Source organism: Sphaerodactylus townsendi, linkage group LG03 (genome assembly GCF_021028975.2).
Source record: "Sphaerodactylus townsendi isolate TG3544 linkage group LG03, MPM_Stown_v2.3, whole genome shotgun sequence".
NCBI lineage: Eukaryota > Metazoa > Chordata > Lepidosauria > Squamata > Sphaerodactylidae > Sphaerodactylus > Sphaerodactylus townsendi.
In genome coordinates, this window is record NC_059427.1 from 110,722,030 (window position 1) to 110,744,343 (window position 22,314).

Sequence of the window (22,314 nt, forward strand, 5' to 3'; positions counted from 1 at the left end):
CTCTTTGGAAGGCACTTAGTCCGAAAGGGCCAAGCCAGACCATTGCAGTAAGAAGGTGTAGAGATTTTACTACAGTATCCAACATTTAAATAAACAGAATATGTACATGTCCTTCCAATAATGTAGAAAAGTGACTTGTTGTTCAAGACAAACAAATAGAAATAGAAAAATACCTGCCAAAGTTCTGGAAATTAGGTAATAGAAATGGAAATGGCTTCTTTTTATGAATAAAGAGAAGATTCATATCAATCAAATGCAAAAAATAAGGAAATGCAGTATTTTCCGCATAATATTGCTGACTTCAGTTATCATTTAGTTATGGAAACTAGAAGGCTCAGCTATTGTTCCAGTTAACAATTTGAAGTTTTCTTTAAAAACCCTCATATGAAATCTAAGTGTTTGGATGGCAATTATGGACAGAAATCTTTCAGAAGGTTCAGTGTTTCAGACAGGAATGTTAACTGCTATTCCTTGCAACACCTTCGAAAATTAAGTAAAGACACACTTCTTTTAAGTTTCTTCCTTTGTAATTCCAGTTTACATTTTGGAACCTATATAGCAATTTCCACATTAATAATAGTGCCTTTGGTTACTTTGGTCGATTATTTTAAATTGCTTAGATTTCAAACTGAGACTGTTCTTTAAGCTGTCCTTGGCTCAGTTGTATCACGTGATCTCTTGCTTTGAAACAATCACCAACTTGCAAAGTCTAATTTAGCCTCTGAAACAGCCTCTGAAGGGATTGCAGGCAGCAGTTCATCGATTTCACTGCCTTATGCTTCAGTACCAATTGTTCTGCCTGCCCCACCCCCAAGGGCCTCTTCTGTATTTACAAACACACTCTGCCTAGGTCACTGGCCAGACACTGAGGAGGATGATGTCATCTAGAAAGCACATGTCTTGCTGCAGCGGAAAGGTCTGTTAATTGTTCTCAGGAAAAGGGCTTTTTTTTGCGCAGATGTAACTGCAATCAATGGAGATTGTACTCTGAAGTTGTTTCATCGTATATTATTCCAAGCACCAAGGCTACATAATTTAGTTAATCAGAGATTATCGCGCCGCACGTTGCAACCTCCATAATCAGCTTGATGCCCAAAGCACTATGGGTAGCATGGTTTGTAAACCAAATGCAGACATTTGTGTTGGACATAATTCCAGGAAAGGAATTTTTCATACTACTGGATTGGAATTAATATAGTAGTTGGGGTAGGGAAGAAGCTTGCCAGTTCTCTGTAGACACATAAGACAGTACACTACACACGATCCATTTTATCTTATGAAATAATAAAATGTCAGTACATTTTGAGTGTTAAACTAAGATTTTCCAATTTATTTCAACATACATGTATACAAAGTTATAAACTATGCAGTCTCAAATATTTTAAAATGATATTATAGCAAAAAAATGACATATTCAATAGTATTTTGAATACCTTCTGCCTAATGAAGAAGACAAGTTGGATTTATATCTCCCCTTTCTCTTCTGTAAGGGGACTCAAAGGTGCTTACAAACTCCTTTCTCTTCCCCCCTCACAACAAACACCCTGTGAGATAGGTGGGGCTGAAAGAGCTCAGAAGAATCGTGACTAGCCCAAGGTCACCCAACTGGTGTGTGCTGGAGTACACAGGCTAATCTGAATTCCCCAGATAAGCCTCCACAGCTCAAGCAGCAGAGCAGGGAATCAAACCTGGTTCCTCCAGATTAGAGTACACCTGCTCTTAACCACTGTGCCATTTCTGCTCCAATAAAATGGGAACAAACTACAAAACACTAAAACTTCTAGTTCCAAAGAAACACATGATTTTGCATATCTATACGTGACCTGTGAATTGAACCATTAATGATAATACAGACTTGAGCTTTTTCACTTAGTCTTGTTCAAGTAGTTATTTCAGAAGGTTTGTGGGCAGATGCAGAGCAACAATTTAATTTCTGAATCACACAAATGATTGATTGTAGTTTGTGATTGATAACTATCATTGTGTGCTTGTCCTGGCCTAACAGTTCATTGTAGATACTGGACTACTATCAATAAGGGTCTTTCCAAGTTATTTTTAAAAGTATGCATATTACAAATACTACACTCATGCTACTCTGTTCAGCATCAGCACAGTATCCCTTTCAAACACAAAAAGAGGCAGTCTTCTTGGAACTATACTTAATTTCCTTCCATTTTAAACAATAGAAGAGTTGCCCTTCAGCTCTAACAGTTACCTGTGAAATTCACACTATCACATTGCACTCACAGACACTTGGGTATGTGTATGTTTGAGAATTGCCCATTGACAAAATGTTATTGCAACCTGGGCACATGTGACAACAATTTCAACCTGGTAGAGAAGCCTTGATGTTGCGCAACAACAACAGCTAGGCAATTATTGGTTTTCCCTCACTACTTTGTGAGACTCACAGGATTTGTTTTCCACGCTAGCATTATCCAAAAATATTTCCCAGAAGGCCTCTGGACTGAACAAGGGCACATTAATGAGCCTCAGTGCAGTTCGTACAAAGCCGGAGACTCAGCTGTGTTCAAGGTCTTCCTGAAGCAGTACACAAGCACTTCATAAGCACTAATGCATCTGGGTTGCAGTGTATGTGCTACAAATAGGTTGTCGTAGATAAGCTGGCACTGTTTCCCTTCCCCCTAGTATGCTTTTCCTGATCACACCTTGACCATACCGGTGTTTAGTATTTTTTCTGTCAAAAATAATCAGGTCACTAATTGTTGCTTGAGACTTAGGCATATTCAGTAGCAGCTCAAAAGAGGTCACCATGCTTCAAATTCTGCTCACTGCCTCTGCTCCAAACAGCTAACAGTCTTTCCTTCCATGTTCTCCAAGCATCTTAAAATGCACCATAGCAAGCTGGTTGTGCCCAGCAGGGTTTTCTGAATTCTAGCAAAGCGTTATTAGGCATATATGGTTTTTTAATTTACCAGTAAAAACAAAAAGGGAAGGAACTTTTGCTAATCTGACTCTGGAGTGCGTTAAAAGAGGTGGAGAAGTGGTGGTGGAGGGTGGAAACAGGGGCGCTGGTGGAGGTGGCTTCCATCTTTCAAAGTCCACCACCCAAGGCCACTGCTCCTTTTTCCTCCTCCTCTTATATTTGGACAGAGCCAGTGTGTGCTTTTTGTATGTACAATGGAACAGTCTAGCAGGACACCTCCATATGGAATTAGGCCTATACTCCACTGCAATGTTTATTGTTGGAATAATTCATTATCGTAATTATCATCTGGCTATTACTACATTGATTTATACTTCACAATCCCACATTCTGCATTGTACTGGGCAATTTGCTGTTTTCATTGTCACAAAATTCTGTATTTCTAGTCCTATTGCATTGCTTATTGGATGTCTTCTGTTGCATGATTGCATTTTTTCTTGCTCTTTCATTACTCTGAAATCAGCCTTGACTAGCAGTGAGACAAGTGGGCTATAAATCAGGGGTCCCCAAACTACGGCCCGGGGGCCAAATGTGGCCCTCTGAAGGCATTTATCCGGCCCGCCAGGCATGGCAGCGATGGCTCCATTCATGTGCAGTGGGGGCTCGAGGGAGAGGAGGAACTGGCCCCAACGGCTGTTGATTGCAGTTACAGGATGGCACCCCCAAATCTCCATGCATTTTCTGACCCAGAGTTGGAAACCTTACATGTGGCAATGCCTGCTCCGCCCTTCCCTCTCGGCTACTACATGTGTTGCTCTCAGGCTTTCTGTTCCGCTTCACTCCCATTGGCATCAGCCAGGCTGGCGAATCGCTCGCTGGCTGCTAGGGAGGAAAGAACCCAGGAAGATACCTGATCCTGGGTTAGATGGAATGCTTCATTGGGAAAGTTCTGTTTTTTTTTTTTTACAGGGGAAGGTATTCAATAGCCTCCCCAACAATATTTGGAGCCCACCCTGTACTTGACATACTTTGGTCACTGTTCTAAAAATAGACCATGACAGAAAGGCTGAAAGGTGAAATCAAACATTTTACAATCATTTGTGCATAGGAATTTGTTCATAGTTTTTTTTAGTCCGGCCCTCCAACAGTCTGAGGGACAGTGAACTGGCCCCCTGTTTAAAAAGTTTGGGGACCCCTGCTATAAATAAACTTATCAAATTAATATATTTTAAAAGCTTTAACATGGTTTTTCAATATAAAGTGTTAGATAATTTACATAATTCAAATAGTAATGTAGTGCTGTGAATAGTAACTTCTGGAAGTAGCTAATTATTTTTAAAGCCACTCTATATTCTTTGCCACTGAGGTTTTAATGTTTCTGTCTGTGTTGAGAGGCCCACATACATTAAGGCCCTCGAAGTATGAGCTAATACGTCTCTCCCATACAAGCTAATTTGGTAACTTTGCTCATTACAACAACACTTATTGATTGTCCCCCGCCTAGGTGTGTTCTTTTGTGTCCTGTTTATGTGGTTACCTCAGCTCTTAGGAACTGCCTGAAAACATAATAAAATGAACACATGACATACTGGAACATGAAAAGAAACATGAAAAGATTTATTGACAAATTATCTTTATTCAGTTTTGAAATGAATCATTTACCATAGTAAATAGTGCCATATAGTACCACAAATCTGAACACATAATCTGTATATCTTTTCTGATTACTATTTCTTTTTCAATTGCCTAAACTTTATCAAGGATATATTTTGAACTAAATAACAGATTACAAGTACTAGCCTCTGATCCTAAGCAAGTTCTTTGAACAGGTGTCACTGTAGTCCATGATGCAGAATTGGTCAAGTAAGCTAGAAACTGATTGACTTGGTCTGTCCACAGAAGACAAGAGTTTTTAGGATGAGACACACATAATTCTAATTATTTCTTTTGGTTTCCACAGTATTCCACGATGAAAGGTATTCTCATGGCCTCTTCACTATATAACACTATATTGTTCACTATATAACACTATATATATAACACTATATTGTTAAAGCCTGGGGAACGTGACCATGTGTGTTCCTTTAGTCTGATGTACATAAAACTGATTCCTGCCGTTGATGCACACTAGATTACTACTACTTAAACAAACACGAGAAACTGCACCTCAAAGAGCAAATAGGAAGAGTTACCTCCTTTTTAATATGTGTAGTGAGGATAATAAACTCCCGAATCTGTAACTAGGGCTTATTTTTGAAGTAGGGCTGATATTTCAAGCATCCTCCAAAAATCCCAAAAAATCATGCTAGGGCTTATTTTCGGGGTAGATCTTACATTCGGGGAAACGGTAAGTTGGCCTCCACGCTGCTATATATGTATTTGGGACTATGCACACTACAGGGTTGTCCTAATCGCCTGTAAAGAAGTTTACACCTTTGGAGGCAGTTCCTGACACAAGACGCACCCGGCAAAATGTGTAAATAGCGTCGGATCTAGCTGCTTGTCAGTGCTGCAGACTCTGTAGAACCCGTTCCACCTTGTTTGGAAATTCCAGCCCTAGTCCTACCGCCGCCCGGTCGCCTGTCTCGCTCTTGTGCGGTACAATCTATCTTGTTGACTTACGATGGTCCGGGCCACGCTCGTGGTTGGCGGGTGCAGAGTAACTCTATGGGCGTGCCACGCGCCTATTGGCCGATTTACCCGTCCGTCTAGCGGATGTGAGAGCTGCGTGAGCGTGGGTTGCGCGGTGCGCTGGGCCGCTGGGTCTGTCGGCGTCTGGGGCCGGGCCGGCGGTGTGGGGAGGCGGGGGGTGCGCGCGCGCGCGGAGGGTCTGAGGGCCGCTCGGTCCCGCGCGCTGTCTCGGCCAAGATGGCGGCGGGGACGGCAGCGGCGGCGGCCGTGGCCCGGCTGGAGGGGCGTGAGTTCGAATACCTCATGAAGAAGCGCTCGGTGACCATCGGCCGCAACTCGTCGCAGGGCTCGGTGGACGTGAGCATGGGCCACTCCAGCTTCATTTCCCGCCGGCACCTCGAGATTTTCACTGCCCCGCCCGCCCAGGCCCCGGCCGCCGCCTGTAACAACAGCACCGGCCCCGCCTCAGCCACCCCCGGCGACGGCACCGGGGCCCAGGCCCAGCCTGACGCCGCTGCCGCCGCTGCTACTCCTTCGTCTGGCGGCGGCGGCGACTTTTATTTGCGCTGTCTGGGCAAGAACGGCGTCTTCGTGGATGGGGTGTTCCAGCGCCGGGGGGCGCCGCCGCTGCAGCTGCCCCGAGTGTGAGTGGAAGACGAAGGGAGGGACTGTCGGGGGTGGGGGGAGAAGACACGCGCTCCTCGACCGGCTTCCTGCTTCTGCCCCCCCCCCCCCCCCGTGTCAGTCGGGGGCGTGAGAGGGGGCGCAGGCTTTGCAGGGTTCCCAGTGGAGGAGGACGCGACGCCTTCAGTTTGCATTCAGGAGGCTTGCAGGGCGTCCCTCTGCGGCTGCCACCTCCAGGCCAGGCCTTCCTCGTGGCTGCCCCCTCCCCTTCTCCAGCCCCCCCCCCCCCCGGTCTCTGCACACAACGTGGAAGTGGCTCGTGATGGCTCGCTCGAGAGCTTCTAAATGCTGCAATTCCCGTTGTCAGTCATCGGGCTCGGGCCAGAGCCGCCTCGGGTTACGCATGGCACACATTTGTTATCTGCCGACTTATATTTCTCTGGTGGTGCAGCAGGCCTGAGGTCTTCCAGAGAAAACGAGGCGCTACAGATTCCTGTCTTGAGTTTTGAACAGAGCGTCTCATGGCCTGATAAGGAGTGTCTCGTGGCTAAAACGTTCTTCTGTGTTTAATTTTCAGAAGTGAGGGATGCATGAGAAATGTACTGTTCTTAAGGTGTGTGTTGATGTGGAAAGTCTGGTGCACTACCCTGTCAATAACGCTGTCAAAGACCTGTCTCTTTAATTACTCACAGCTCTTACTGATATTTTAAAGGTCTGAGTTAAGCTCCTATTCCAGATACTTTAATGTAGGATAGCTTTATGGTGTCTGTCGCACAATATTGCCAATACAGATGAGCGGCTTGTTTGACCTCTACAAGTTTAACTTCCATATGCACTGTTGTCAGTGACAATTATTACAAGAAAAAAGAAACTGAACCTTTTACCTTGTTTAACTGATTTATGTATTTGAAATTGAAAGTGATTTCAGAAAAGTATGCATTTTCTAACAGTGTGTTTTATTTCATACTTTATGTATTTAATAGAAAAGAAAATCAAAATAATCTTGAGAGATAATAAGGTGACATCTTCATTTTTAAATTCGAAACAACATTTTATCCACTTTGCATACCTCTTGATTTCTGATAGTGAAAGTGAACTGTAGTTGTGAGGGGAAAGTGAACTGTAGTTGTGAGGGGAAACTAATAAGCCTTATTTTGATACTCTTCTGGAAAGAATCCATTAAGGTAGCTTAGAGAAAAAATATATAAATGTTTTATGTAAATATAAGTAATCTTTTGGGGATATAGGAGAAGTCTGCTAACATTTGATTCAAGTATGTTGCCCTGTGATTACCACATTGTTTATACAGTGTCATCAATGTACATGTTTATGCACATGTGTTTGGACAGTTCTTTGCCCCAAGAAGTTTATAGCCTGACTCATTTACAGTTATTTCAATGCTTACCTTCTAGGAAAAAAAAAATTCAAGCTGTCGTCTTAAAAGTGAAACTTTTTGGCTTCAAGATGTAGGTGTGTTTTTACAGGTTCCAACATACCACACTTGTGGTGCTGCAGTATGGTTGGAAACAAATAGTATATGTTGTCTGCATTGAAATTTATTTTACAAGAGTTAGATAGTTAGAACATTCAGAACTACAATTCCATCAGTCCTTCCTGCATGGCCAATTGGCCATGCAGGCTGATGGGAATTGTAGTTCCTGAACATCTGGAGAGCCGCAGGTTCCCTACCCCTGGCAATAGCTTATAATCATATCAGTGTTGAGCTGAAATAGGTATCTTCATGGGAAAGATAATAATTTACTTGTAATTCTTTTGAAATTACAACTGGTTTGTTTAAATGTTTACCTACTCAATACATCCAAAACACATTTATTTGGAAACTCAGCTTACTGGTTTTAATAGGTGTTCCAGTTAAGTCTTATTAGAATGGTCGCCTAAATCTTCCACTTTTAAGTCGGTATGCACTTAAAGTGGAATTAATTCTGAAGATCTCCATTAGTATGGAATTTGCTACTGTATTGTTGAGCCTTTTTGCTTTCAAAGCCACATTTGCCAGTTTTTCTCTGCTACTACTGAACTGAAGATAGCCAGCAAAACAGTAACAGACATGCAAAAAAATTTAATATGGAGTTCTGGATAGCCTCCTTGAATGTTGTAAATAATGAGTGATCTTAATCTTGTTTGTTTAATTCCAGAATGAGTGCTTAGGTAAGCTTGAGATCTGCTTACCTAGGGACCTGGCGTGAAATTCCACCCTACTGAAGTCAGGCAGGATCTTTGCCAGGATTTCATCAGTAGTGTTTACTTAGACTTGTAAAAAGTCCTATTTAAATGTGAGTCATTTGCCCGGGTTCCATTTGGACTGAACAATTTCTAATGGCTTTAACAGCTTGCAAAAATAGTATATATAACTTTATCATTGACTATTGTGTTAAAATCAGTTTTCATTTTCTGTTAGTGTGATGCATACTTCAGATTGTAGAATCAAATCCTTATAGTGGGAAGTGATATGAAGGGAGACATAGTTGCCTAAACAAGATTTAATTCCAAAAAAAAAATCAAATGTAAATGTATAGATATGCATATATATTCTTTGATGTGTTACATAAACACAACAGTTGACCTTTTGAAATCATGAAAATTGAACTCTATAGCCTGGTGTTTTGAGAAATTTAAAAAAATCTGATCATATTTTCTCAATAATAGTTATTTTCTATCCTTTTTAAATGATGTAAGATAACTTAATAATTTGTAGCAGTAATACATGCTTGGAAAGAAGTCTATAATAAGTGTGTATTTTATTTGCATAAATTATGTAAAATGTGCACTATTGTTCTTAGTTACAGTTCAGTGTGATAGCTATCTTATCTCATTCTGTTATCGTTTTAGTTTACAGTCTGATAACTGAAGTGAATAGACTTAAATTGATCTAGTGATTGTCTCAGTGTCACTAAGGAGCCTCTGTGAAAATGTTTGCTTTCAGTTGTATGTGCTGTCCAAGAACAGTTTAAAAATGTTAAGTTGTGCCTCTGTTAAAAAACTAATAGAATTCTGTAGCTGTGGCTGTGAGCAGTTTAATGGTATATCTTTAATCCCTCTTAGTGTAGAAAAAACAGATAAATAACCTGTTTCATCCATTTTAAAAAGAGTAAATATCCCCATCTCCCTGTTCTGCTACTGTGGGGAGTTTGGTGGAGCAAGGTTTACAGAGCCACATGAGTGGGAGTGGGGCAGTCTTGCCATGTTCCCTCTTCTCATTTCAGCCTTCCTGTTATGTAGCATTAATAATGTTCACAAGGTTCCCCTGATCTCCAGCATTAGTGGGAGTCAGCATTCATGGTGCTGTTACAGGAGAAGGAAAGCTGGGAAGATCTGCTTCCATAAGCGTATCGCTTTTACAGTTTACAGCGGAGGTATCCAACTCTGGCACTTCAGATGTTCATGGACTACAATTCCCATCAGCAGGGGCTGATGGGAATTGTCGTTAATGATCATCTGAACCACCAGAGTTGGACACCCCTGGTTTATAGCATCAAACCCAAAACATCTCAATGTTTTTCTTGTGGATTTTCAGACTATATGATATTTCTTTCATCATGTAGGACTGGATGGGGTACTGTTAAATATGTTAAGTGTTGAGAAATTGTAAGAATTATGCATTGGTTGTATTGTTACAGTAGGGTTGGTGGGCTTGAGTTTCTGGCGTTATACTTGCTCTTTATAATTTTGGTTTAATTAATTAATTTGAAGCCTTGTTTTAATTTGTCTGTTTTGTGACACACTTGGACAAAAGCAAGAATCCTGTGAGTTTGGCTGTGACATAGAATCAGAGCTACTCTTCTTCATACATTATATGTCTTTTGGGTGACTGTGGGCACTTATGAAAGGTTTTACTTATATATTTCTTTGTAGTTGTAGTTTGGTTTTTATTCTGTTGGGTTGGAAACTGTAATTTTTATGCTGGATTTAGTGGTTAACTTTATATTGCTGTTTATTGTTATAAGTTGTCAGATGAGTTCTTAAATGAGAATGTTGGATATTAGTACTTTAAATATATATTTAACAGTAGTGTGTGCTAAAATTGCACTGGATGAATATGGACTGGACTTTTGACATGCTTGCCAAAAAGAGTGTGTTAAGTATTTGAGAAATTTGGTCTACTTCTTTCAGGGGCAAATAACAATAACTTGAACTCCACCAGAACATTTCCATGAATGGGAAAATTTCCTCCTGATATGTACAACTTTTTCAAAATGCTGCTCCTGAGGAACGGGACCCCAAAGAACCATATTTTTGAGACATTTTAAGTTATAGTACTTTGGGGGGAGTGAGAAGGAGAACCTCTGCAGGCAGAAATCCTTCTGTCTGGAGAAACATTTTGAGGGAGTGCTGAGAGCTCTTGACTATCTTGTCCAGCATAAGGGGCCACCAGTTAGTTGTCCTGGGACAAACAGTGGTGGAGGGAGGGGCCAATATTGAAGGAAAAAACCCACTCCCCTCCCAGCATGAGAGCCAGTGTGGTAAAGTGGTTAAGATTGCTGGACTGTAATTTGGAGAACCAGGTTTGTTTCTCTGCTCCTACACATGAAGCCTGCATGGTGACCTTGGGCCAGTCACAGTTATCTCAGAACTTTCTCAGCCCCACCTGCCCCACAGGGTGTCTGTTGTGGGAAGAGGATTGGAAGGAGTTTGTAAGCTGCTTTGAGACTCCTTACAGTTAGGAAAAGTAGGATATAAATCCAAACTCTTCTTCCATATGGCTATACTTGTAATCAATCATGGATCTCCTTCAAACAGCTGCAGCAGCAAGTTTCTAATGCAAAAAAAATAGAATTTTTTGTCAAGCTGAGTATAGAAACAGGTTTGCAGTCCCTTGCTTGTGGACATTGCTCAGCTATAGAAATTAAGATACTTTATATTAACTGCTGTTTAGTTTTCAGTTTAAATACTATGTGGCCATGTAATGGACCTTAGTACTAGTGTAGAATAGCACTGTTATAACCAGAATGAAAAAAATTATAAGAAGCAGAACAGCACAGGAAATAACTGTTACTAAGAACCAGCTAAATAGTGAATATGAGCCTACCAGTTCTTGAAATATGCAGCATTTCATGGGAAGTGATTTGTAATTTATATCCGTTGCTTGTAGTCTACAAGTATTTATTCTTATTGACTGTGACTTGCATATTTTTGCATCTGTGTTCTTTTGCACAAATTATAGAACAACATGGAGGTGTACAGGTATCAGTTTAAATTTTTGGATTGTCACAGTGAAAAGTGTCTGCCTAAATTTAATCCTGTGCCACCTTAAGATGTTATCTTTGTTTTTGTTATGTAGTGGTGTCTGCCTTCTCTTTTTCCCCATGGCCTGCTTGAAGGATAAATTATAAAAGATCCCAATAACATATTGGATTTTGATAATGAACAGAAATCTATTCTCTAACCCTGTCATGCCTTTCAAAAGTCAGTTCAGTTATAGTGTCTACTTCTGTAATGTGCTTTGGGTGCTATAGTCTTTGGCTTTAGTTGGAGTAAATAGGATTTTCTGCTTTTCTAGTTTTTTGTTTTCAGTTTATTCTGCCTGAAAATTATTTCCCAAACTTAGTATTGTATAGTAAGGAAAAAAGCAGAACAATGCTTTTTAATCAGATTTTGAAATGTTGTTTTCTAACAAAACTAGAAATAATATCTCGCCAGTAGCTTTAATGCACAAAACAATGTCAGGATTGCAAACAATTCTATAAAGATATGAACATTTGTCCCTGCTTTAATAGATTTGAATCTGGCAACAGATACAGTATCAATGTCACAAAACAAACAGAATCAGCGTATTAAAAAAGTATTAGGCGGGACCTTGGTTTTCAGTGAAGGTTTTCAGGTGAGCTCCCCCACCCCCCCAATTGTGCTGAAACTGCCCAGAGTGCTGTATTTCCTATTGGGTTGCTGACCAAAGCAAGAAGTTATTCTGGCAGTCATAGCCTGCTTTGGCTTTGCAATGATTTCCACACATTTAATTGGATCATCAAGCATTTGTATGCAGAACTTGATGCCAAAATGAATACTGTTCTAGCGGTAATGTACTTTGCCCCATTTCCATCTATATATTTTGCCCATATTATATGCTGCATATGTACCACATTGTACTGAACAAAGCTCTGCAGGTATTAGTTTTACTTCCTGCAAGACTACCCTACAAATGATATTGTTATGTGGACAGAACATAGGTAGTCTGACACCTGGTAAAAGAATTTGGTGGGGAAAATGAATTGAGCAGGTCCTGCCACACTGGTTTCCACTTCCATTGTTGTATACCCCCCAGCCCTGCCTTATTTCTCTCACACTACTAGAGGACCTTTTAGAAAATCAGCCACTGCACTTGTGCTGTAGTATTTTTTTTATACAAGCTATTGCCTCAGTCTACCAGCTCCTCTGAATTTCCAGCTTAAAAACCCCCCAAACCTTTAGTCCTTTTCATTGGAAGACATAAGGGGAAATGTTATATTTCTGTAATGAAAAAAAATGAAAACTGGGAATTCAGAGGGAATAGTTGGTGTCAATAAGTCATTATAATGTTATTGCATTGATCTTGCAATTGGTGATTTTTTTAACAGACTTAAAAAGCTTTCTCGTGGTATGGGAGGCAGCAATAGCCACAGGGAAATGAGAGAAGGAACATGTGGGGACATCTGCCTTATGAATGCTCGTCTGTTGCCACTGAAAATGCATTTGCAACGTTAACAAGAACTACACAGCTTGGAATTATCACTTCAGTGGAAACTGCCTTAGTTTATTGTGTGTGACCTAGATTACTGGTCCCTATACCTGCAAATGGTCACTCTCTCTCTCTCCCTCTCTCTCTCTCTCCCCCTCTCTCCCCCCTCTCTCTCCCCCCTCTCTCTCCCTCTCTCCCCTCTCTCTCTCCCTCTCTCCCCCCCTCTCTCTCTCCCCTCTCTCCCTCTCTCTCTCTCCCCCTCTCTCTCCCCCCCTCTCTCTCTCCCTCTCTCCCCTCTCTCTCTCCCTCTCTCTCTCTCTCTCCCTCTCTCTCTCTCCCTCCCTCTCTCTCTCCCCCTCTCTCTCCACTCTCTCGCCGCTCTCTGCATCCTCTCCTCTCCCTCTCCCTCCCTCTCTCTCTCCCCTCTCTCTCTCCCCCCCTCTCTCTCTCCCCCCCTCTCTCTCCCCTCTCCCCTCTCTCTCCACCTCTCTCTCTCCCCTCTCTCCCTCTCCCCCCTCTCTCTCCCCCCTCTCTCTCTCCCCCCTCTCTCTCCACTCTCTCGCCCTCTCCCTCACTCACTCTCTCTCCCTCCCTCTCTCCCCCCCTCTCTCTCTCCCCCCCTCTCTCTCTCCCCTCTCCCTCTCTCTCTCCCTCTCTCTCTCCCTCTCTCCCCCCCTCTCTCTCTCTCCCCTCTCTCCTTCTCTCTCTCCCTCTCTCCCTCTCTCCCCCCCCCTCTCTCTCTGGTTACCTCAGCTAGGATTGCAAGGCCTCAGAACTGGAGATGAGAAGAGATTAACTGCACATTATTTCCTCTCCTGAATGTTGTTCTTATTGCCAGGAAAGCACCAAATCTTGCTCCCTCTCTGGTCTGCATCTCAACTTCTTAGGCCTCCTGCCTGGCAAGCTGCATGTCGTTGTGGTGGGACCTGGAGTTGCATTGGGCTCAGTGATCAAGGGGAGATGGAATTCTCCCAGTGAGCTTTGTGGACCACCATTTATATATTCTAATAGCCAGGGCGACCAAATCTGAGGGTACTTAAATCCAGAGGCTGGACCCATGAAAGGACAAGATACATCTTTTTACAAACCTGAAAAAAATACTCCAGGTTTGTATAAACATATGAAATCTAAAAATAAGTAAATAAAAGCGTAGACGGGGTTTATAGGCTGATTTCCTACGTAGAAACTGTAGTGGGGGCAGCAGAAGACGGGGGCACAAAGATAGGATGGCTGTTGGTGAGAAGGAAGCAGAAAATGGGGAGAGGCTATGAAGGCTACCAGGATAGCAAAAGAGAAAATAGTGGGATGGGACAAAATGGGATGCCCCTCCCCACATGTCCTTGAGGGTTTCCCCTTGTAATTCTATTAATCTCTTCCCTGTTCTGGAGTATTCAGATGCTATGTAGTTTTGTATTATGTATTCTTCAAGGTTTACATCCTATTTTTTCTGTATTGGTGTGGGGTTTGTGATATTTTTCTGTGTCTTATTCTGTCATGTTGCTACTGAAAACTGTCTCATTCTGTTGTCCTGCTCCCCCCTCCCCCAGTTTTGCTTGATAAATGCATGTCAGCTTCCTGATTATGGAATAATTATGTATGACAGTCAGTATTAATATGTTTCTTCCTGACTTGGCTTCCTACTAATAGTAGTTTTTTTTTTACTTTTCTGGAAAAAAAATTTTCACTGGAGAAATTGTATGTTCAGAAACTAAAATTATTTATTGTTACAGTTACCAATCTGAGATGATAAAACCACGTGTAAGAGATATGAAGAGAAGCCAACTGAGAAGAGAAGATTGTTATTTGCTGAAGACACTTTAATAATGCTAGTTGTACTGACACCTTGAATATCTCCCAAGTAGATGGTTTTGTTAATACTCTTTGTTTTTCTGCTGGATAACTTTGATTCCTAGAGTTGCAGACTAGCATTGTATGTTGGGGTTTTTTGTACACGGAGTGTGCTTTATTTTCAGTACAGTGTTACATAGTATAACGGATTTTGTACAGATGACTCCTTATGTATAAATCCGAATAAAATGGATATCTTGAAAAGACAATACCCTGGACTCCATCCAGTTCTGGATTTAGATGAAGAGAGGCCCTTGGCTATTCCACTTGTGAGGTCCCTTCCAATCCCCTGCCCTCACAACTAGAGGAAGATGGAAGAATGTTTTAAACAAAATTGAGTAAAAGCCAAGGATGATGATGGGTGTTTAAAAATCTGCAATTCACAATTCATCCTCTAAAGGACATAAGATGCTATTGTTGAATACCATAGTAATTTTTAAAAAACACATAAATATTGAAATTAACACTGAAAAACTTTTCCCATAACCAAACTTTGTAAACATTTTGTGGAATAAGCAGGAATTTATCAAAAATATTATACACCTAGGCCAGAGGCCCCCTAGATGTTGAGGCCCTAAGACTTCATCCTGCCAAGCCTATAGGGTAAATCTGCCACTAACTCCATCCCATGGTCCCTATTTTGCTCTTTAGCCTATAGCCCACTTGGGAGGGCTGCACCATGTAGCCTTTTTTAAACAAATAGTCTTTCCTTCTGAATCTGTTTGTCCCCCATAGCAACAAACATACTGTATACGAGTACTTGAACTGATCCATTTTTTTAAAGTGAAATCTTTCATGTTTGCATTGGCTTTTCAAATTCTTGACCATTTCCAGAGGTTTGCCATAATGCTTTATAGTATGTCCAGCACCCTAGGACCATGGTGGCGAACCTATGGCACTCCAGATATTCATGGACTACAATTCCCATCAGCCCCTGCCAGCATGGCCAGCACATCCATAGGTTCGCCACCACTGCCCTAGGAGCTGCTTCAGTGACACAATCTCATATTGCAAGCATCATATGATGGGGCCAGGTGGGTGAGTCTCATACACATTTTGGGCTTTCAGGGTCCTCATTTCCATTCATATCTATGCACCGTGCTTCTGAGCATGATGTGAAAGGCTCTTCAGTGATCAGAATATATAGGGCACTGATGACCCTGTAGCATCTCGAAGGCTATATCTAATCTGCCTCATATATTTCCATATAAGTTGGAAGTGTGATGTACTGCTGCTTGCCTGGCAGGAACTGTTCCAGCAGGATAGTACCTGCCAGGCAAACAGCAGTACCTCAGCCCAGAGGCCTCCCACTGGAATGTGAGAGGGATGACTATTAGTCGGTTTATAGACTGTTCTACTGGATGGTGGAGACCGTCTTGCTGGGTTATTCTCCACCTTCAGTCAGAGAGGCAGGAAAGATGCTTTGGTCACTTCCTGTAGCTGGGTTGCCACTGCCTTATGCCCCAGTATCTTTCCTGCCTAGGCAGAGAGTATCTTTCCTGCCTAGGCAGAGAGTGCAGGTTTTTCTTCAGGCTCTTCAGTATAGTGGTGTGTGTGTGTGTTGTGTCACTGTGAATCGGTGTTAGTTTGTTCTTAGTGTTTCCCACGTTCTCCCCGTCTTTCCACCCCCATTGGTGTGACTGTGGCGTGAGTGTTCTTCTGTTTTTAGGGAGAAGGTTTTCCCTCAGGACTGGCTTCAGCCGCTCAGGCACCATTTTCCCCCCCGAGGGAGGTGCTCTACCACTCAACGGCTGAAAATACCAGAGCCGTCGTCAGGAGTTAGTGCCCTTCCCTGCACAGCCTTCATCTGGAGGAAAGGGCAGGCAGCTAAGTCCCAGGACGGCTGGAGGATCCGCCAGCGGACTCCCTGTCCTTTGCCACACTGGCGCGTGGGCAGGCGCACGCTCGGCTGGCCCCAGCCCGGGGCGTCAGGGTAGCGTTTGCGCTGGAGAGGTGTGGCCATAGCAGCGAGATTGTGCTGCGAGGAGAGCTCACCCCATTCAGGGGTTTGGGCAGCGCTTCGGCTGCGGCGGCTCTCCAGGCACCCGCTATGGAACGTCCGCCTATCTCCTGCTTGGCCAACGAGGACTTGGGTGATCCCATGTCGTCTTCCTTTACTCAGGTCAGACAAGAACCTAGGAGACGGCGGGAGAATTTTGGCAGGCTCCTGTGCTACAGACTGGAGTACTTGCTCTCCTCAGCAGCTGGTGGCACTGCTTCATTCCTCCATTAAGGAGGAGGTTGCTAGGCAGATTCCAGCGCCGCCGCCCCCCTTCCTTTCCATAGGAACTGACCTAGTTCCCCCAGGGGCCATTGGCGGAGCTGGGACAGCAGGGGTCTCCCTGCCCTTCTGAGGAGAGTGATTACAGGGAAGGGGAGGTCTCGTCTGATCATTTTTCTGACCTGAAGGATTTCCTCCTGAACCAACTGATCAGGGCCAGCGTCCTTTTAAGGCAGAGCAGCTATCTCTGCTCTTGGCCAGGAACACCGCAGCCTCACAACTGCGGGACTCGGAGGGAGCAGTGGATCTTTGTGCCTCTGGTGCACCCAAGCCCATTGGGGTCTGTCCCAAGGGCAGCTCTGCTATTTTCCTGCTGAGGAGGAACCAGGAAAAGAGCTTTCCCCCTTGCCTGAGTCATCTGAACGCAGGTTTAGGAAACAATAGAACTGTCCCGCTGCCAATAAGAGTTTCCCACCCTTCTTCAACAAACTATACTTGGCCCTGCACACCTTAATAGACTGGTGAAAACTCCTCTGGTTGATGGGCTGGTAGCTTCCTTACCCTCGGGGGGCTTAGGGTAACTAGAGCTTGCACGGCTTAGTGGGCTAAAACAGCCTTCTGCTTGGGCTACAGGGTCAAAGCTTCCCAGTTCTAATCCTCCAGGGATGAGTACTTTATAGTGATAGGGAAGCCAGTCCCTGGTGGTGTTGAGTCAATGCGAACCATGTTATTAATTAACAGTGCTTCAGTGATTTCTTAGTGAAATCAGCAGATGGACCTGGCTTGTATCACTGCGAAACCTGGAGTGCGTGAAGGTAAGACAGCGTTGCTCATGCTGTAAGTTTCCCCACCAGGTTGGCGATGCCTCCACCGATCCACGAACAGGGGTCGAGGCCCGGTGTGGCAATGTTCATCCGGAGATTCCATCCCTTTAGGGCCATCCCGGTCCGGAGATCACCCGGCATGGAGTGTGTCGGCCTTAGAGTGGTTGGCGGCGGACGAGGTTGGCTGGCCGTCCTCCTGGTGTGCAGTCGCCCTAAGCGCGAGGGACGATCTGCTGCGGCTGCTGGAGGTGGTGTCTGACTGGGCATTGGGTAGTTTCCCAGACTTATTAGTTATTCTTGGGGATTTCAATGTCCATCGTCGAGTGCCAAGCCCCTATGTGCAGTAGCCAGCGGACTCCAGTGTCATCCATGGCTATCGGCGCTGGAGCCTCTCCTTGGTAAGTTCTGGCCCACTCATGAGGCGGGTCACACTGTTGGATTTGGTCTTCGGTCGGGGAATTAATATGGTGCATTATCCTCTATTGATAGAGTGCCATGGTCCGACCATTATGCCCTGAAGGTTGGATGGACCTGCCATACCTCCGTCTGGCGGCGGACTCATTTATGTCAAGCCAGCGAGGACTTATGGATCCACTTTGGTTTCCTGAATGCTCTGGCGGGATCCTGAACTTCTACCCGGCACACTCGATGCGAGCAGGTGGAAGACATTCGGCAAATGCCCGCAGCTTTCGATGCCATTAGAGGTTGTTGCCCTCGGCGCGTTCCTCTGCGTCCCGTTCACGGCTGGCTGGCTCCGTGGTATACCCGAGTGAGCTTCGCCATATGAAAGCGTGGAACTCAGGACGACTAAATGGATGTAAGGAATTTAAGTAGCGAAGCGCACGCTTGACGCCAGCATCTTATAGGAGGGCGTTTATGAAGGCCTATGAGATGGCGGTAATGAAGAAGGCGAAGAGCCTTCCTCTCCTCTTCTCACCATCATCTGCTATCCCGCCGACACAACTGTTCCGTCTAATTAGGACTTTGACCTCATTACCTGCAGGTTCTACAAATTCTCAATTGGCTATTAGCTGTGAGGCATTTACTGGCGAGCTTCTTGCAGATAAAATTAAATGCATCGCCAGGACTCTTCCTTCTGTGTTGAATACAATTAGCGAACTAGAGGCTCCTTGCGTCTTCCATTGCTTGTTTGGCCCCAGTTTTCCCTGCTCGAAGAGCCGAGTGTAGGCAGAGGTTCTTGGGCTGCTGTTAGACCTACTTGTCCTCTGGATCCAAGTACCTCCTGGCTTATTAAAAGCCTGCCAGGAGGAACTCTGACCCCACCTGTTGAAGATCATCAATGGCTCGCGCCAGGCAAGGAGTCTTTCGAGGTGGGTTGAAGGAGGCAGTGGTCGCCCACTCTTAAAGACCATCGTTAGATCCAGGAGATCTGGCCAGTACAGCGTCCTCGAATCTTTTCGTTTCTGGGAAGGTAATTGAGAGAAGTGTGTTGGAGCAGCTTCAGGGCTTCCTGGAGGGCGGGCTTTGGGATCCCTTCCAGTCGGCTTCCGTGCTGGGCATGGGAGGAGACTGTTCTAATGCGCCATCGGACAGCTCGCCACAACTTGACCGAGGTGGATCGGCTGCTGGTATTGTGGACCTTACACATGGCGTTTGATATGGTCGACCCGACCTTTTGGCCCACCGCCTGGCGGCTTCGAGTGCGGGGGCACTGTCCTTCAGTGGATTGTCTCGTTCCTCGGGACGAGGTCAGCAAGTGTGGTGTGGGGACCTGCAAGCCTCCCAGGGTGCCCACTTCAGTGTGAAATTGTGCCTCGGGGGCATTGCTCAGCTATTGTTTAACATCTATATCGCGACCACTTGCTCAGTTGGTGCGGGCTTTGGGCTGATCTGTCATCCAGTATGCTGATGACAGCAGCACTCAGCCTCATTCTGCTGATGGAGGGAGACGAAGTTGCAGCCCCTGCAGCTCTACAGCATTGTTGGAGGCGGTTGCTGGATGGTTGCAACAGAGCAGGTTAAAACTGAATCCATGAAGACGGAGATCCTTTGGCTGGAGCGGGGAATTTTCAACGCCCGGGTGGGAGGGCTTCGTGGCACCAGCCTCCTCGTCCGCAGCCTGGGGAGTCCACCTGGATTGATCTCTTTCAATGGAACCCAGGTGGCCCATACTATAGCCAGTTTGCGTTTTTCCATCTTCGACAGGCCGGTTGGCCCCTTCCTCTCCCAGGCAGACCTGCATGCTGTGATCAATACAGCGGTCACCTCTAGGCTAGACTATTGTAACTTCGCTCTCTGGCGGGCCTTCCTTACGTCCTGATCCGGGAAGTTGAAACTGGTGCAACATGCAGCGTGGCGTGTGCTCACAGGTGGTGCCTTTAGAACACATTCAACCTGTGTTGCGCCGCTTGCTGCTGGCTTCGGTGAGTTCGAATCATTCATAAGGTGTAGGTACTCACCTTTAAGGCTTCACAGCGGTCTGGGGACCTTAAATTGCCTTGGGACCGTCTTACCCCATATGTCCCTCTGCGGCCTCTGCGTTGGCAGAGGCCAACTTACTAGTTGTCCCTAGCCCCTCGATGATGCGGTTGGCCTCTGCAGGCCAGGGCGCGCAGCCCTGGCCTGCCTGGTGAACACTTACCACCAGCTATCCGGGCCTCTTGGCGGGATCTTGGAGGGGTCGCGGGGCCTGTAGGCTGGAGTGTTCCACCGGAAGCGTTTGGGGGCGACCGGCTGAAGTAAGCCCTCCCCCCTCCTCCCTCCTTTGGCTCTGGGCTAATTTTGTGGAGGCCCTCAGCACTGGGTCTGCTTCAGGGTGGGTGTATTCACGTTTTATGAAATTTACAGCCCAGGATGCCGCTGTAATTTTATTTAATTCGCTGTTTTAACTGGGATTTTAATGTTATTTCTGTTATGATTATGTTGTTCACCGCCCAGAGCCCTTCGGGGGAGGGGCGGTATATAAAATTGATTATAAATAAATAAATAAATAAATAATAAAAGATTCCCTTGACAGAAAGGTGGACCATAGCCTCCACTAGTACACGAGGGTGCAGCCATGGTGGCCAGGTTCCTTGCTCCCTCTGCTATAGCGGCCAGAGCCATTATAGAGTGGTTGAAACATATTCTGGCCATCATCCCTCCCGAAGATCAGGGAATTGGGGAAGGAGTTGAACGGATTCTTCTGTCAGTTTCTTTTTTAGCGGACTCCACCCTGAATGCATCCCTCATCAAGTCCCGTATCAGGGCCTGGTCCTCAGTGGCGCGGTGCCTCCTCTGGTTGAAACCTTGGCAGGTGGATGTCCACTCCAAACAACTGTAGTTTCTAGTTATGCTTCACAGGGGGGGATTCTGTTCTGGGCTGAGTAGAAACAATTCTGGTCACCACTAAAGAAAAGAAGATTCTGTCCCATCACGCTAGGTCAGACAAGGCTAATTCACTCCCAGACCGGCCTTTCGGTCATCCTTCCGGGCCACTTGAGACCCAAGACGATCAGAGTGGCTGACCCCAGGTAGCTTCCGCATACGCCAGTCCTTTCGGGTACAGCAGCGATTCAGCATGTCTTCCCTAGCAGAGCCCTCCACCGGCAACAACAAGGCACGGCGGTGCCGGCATTCCGATCAGAGGGCGCCTTTTGTACTTCTCACACCAGAAGTTGTCTCCTTAGGTTATTCTCTAGAATTCCCTTTTTTGCCAGGAAACAGGTTCCTCCCATCACTCATCAGTGACATTCCAGTCAAAAGGGACAGTCTCTTCCAGGCTGTCGATCATTTGATCTCCATCAGGGCCATAGTACCAGTTCCTCCAGAGGAGGTGAGGAGGGGAGTGTATTTGCACTTCTTTATAGTCCCCAAGAAAAACAGGGACGTTGGGCCATCCTCTATCTGCGCCACGTGAATCACCACCTACATCATTTTCATTCCCGGATGGAGATCCTTCGTTCAACGGTGTCAGCGATCCAGCAGGGCGATTTCATCACCTCCTTGGGCTTAGCAGAGGCGCACCTGCATATCCCTATACATACTTCTCACCAACGATTCCTTCGTTTTGCCCTGGGGGACCAGCACTTCAAATAAGTAGTGCTCCACGCCTATCTCAATGACCTGCTCATCAGGTCAAGGTCAGCGGCTTGGGCGGCGAGGGATGTGCAACTGGTGCAGCAGGTGCTTTCAGACCATGGATTCGTCGTCAACCTGCAGAAGAGCTCCCTCCAGCCTACACAGAGGAGGGAACACCTGGGGTCGCTCTCAGTCTCAACTAGGTGTACTCCTTTTGTGCCACCCCACAAAGTTCAGAAAATCCATCAACTTGCCTCTAGTTTATCGCAGCCAGAGCTTCCACCCCTCTGCAGCCGGTGAATCTACTGGGGCTGTTACTGTCCACTATGGACCTTGGTCAATGGGGCAGGGCCCACACGACCCCTCCAGATCTTCCTGCGTCCTTGGGCCACACAGATTATTCATAGAAAGAATCGTCCCTTGGCCATCTCTCCCTCAGGGCGTCTCAGTCTGAGATGGTGGACAGTTCCGTCCAATCTGGCCAGGGGGAAGGTCTCTGCTCCTAGACATCAAGCTCACCTCCTTTCAGAAGCCAACCTGATGGGCTGGGAAGCCACCCTGGGTCGCCGATTCGTCCAGGGCAGTT

At 45.3% G+C, this 22,314-nt stretch overlaps 1 protein-coding gene and 1 long non-coding RNA gene across 3 annotated transcripts in view; both read left to right on the forward strand.

The window, feature by feature from the left end:
• The first annotated feature begins 5,631 nt into the window (after positions 1–5,631).
• Positions 5,632–22,314, forward strand: part of FOXK2 (forkhead box K2) — a 45,547-nt gene continuing 28,864 nt past the window's right edge. The window contains exon 1 of one of the 2 annotated variants that reach the window (XM_048489730.1): positions 5,632–6,162. In XM_048489730.1, coding sequence (XP_048345687.1) covers positions 5,756–6,162 — 407 coding nt within the window. In that variant the 5' untranslated portion in view covers positions 5,632–5,755. The remainder of the gene's footprint in view (positions 6,163–22,314) is intronic. The other variant, XM_048489729.1, reaches the window with a different exon arrangement.
• On the forward strand, positions 13,536–14,872 carry LOC125429009. Its single transcript, XR_007243932.1, has 2 exons — positions 13,536–13,921; positions 14,546–14,872. It is a non-coding gene; the product is annotated as an uncharacterized LOC125429009 (long non-coding RNA).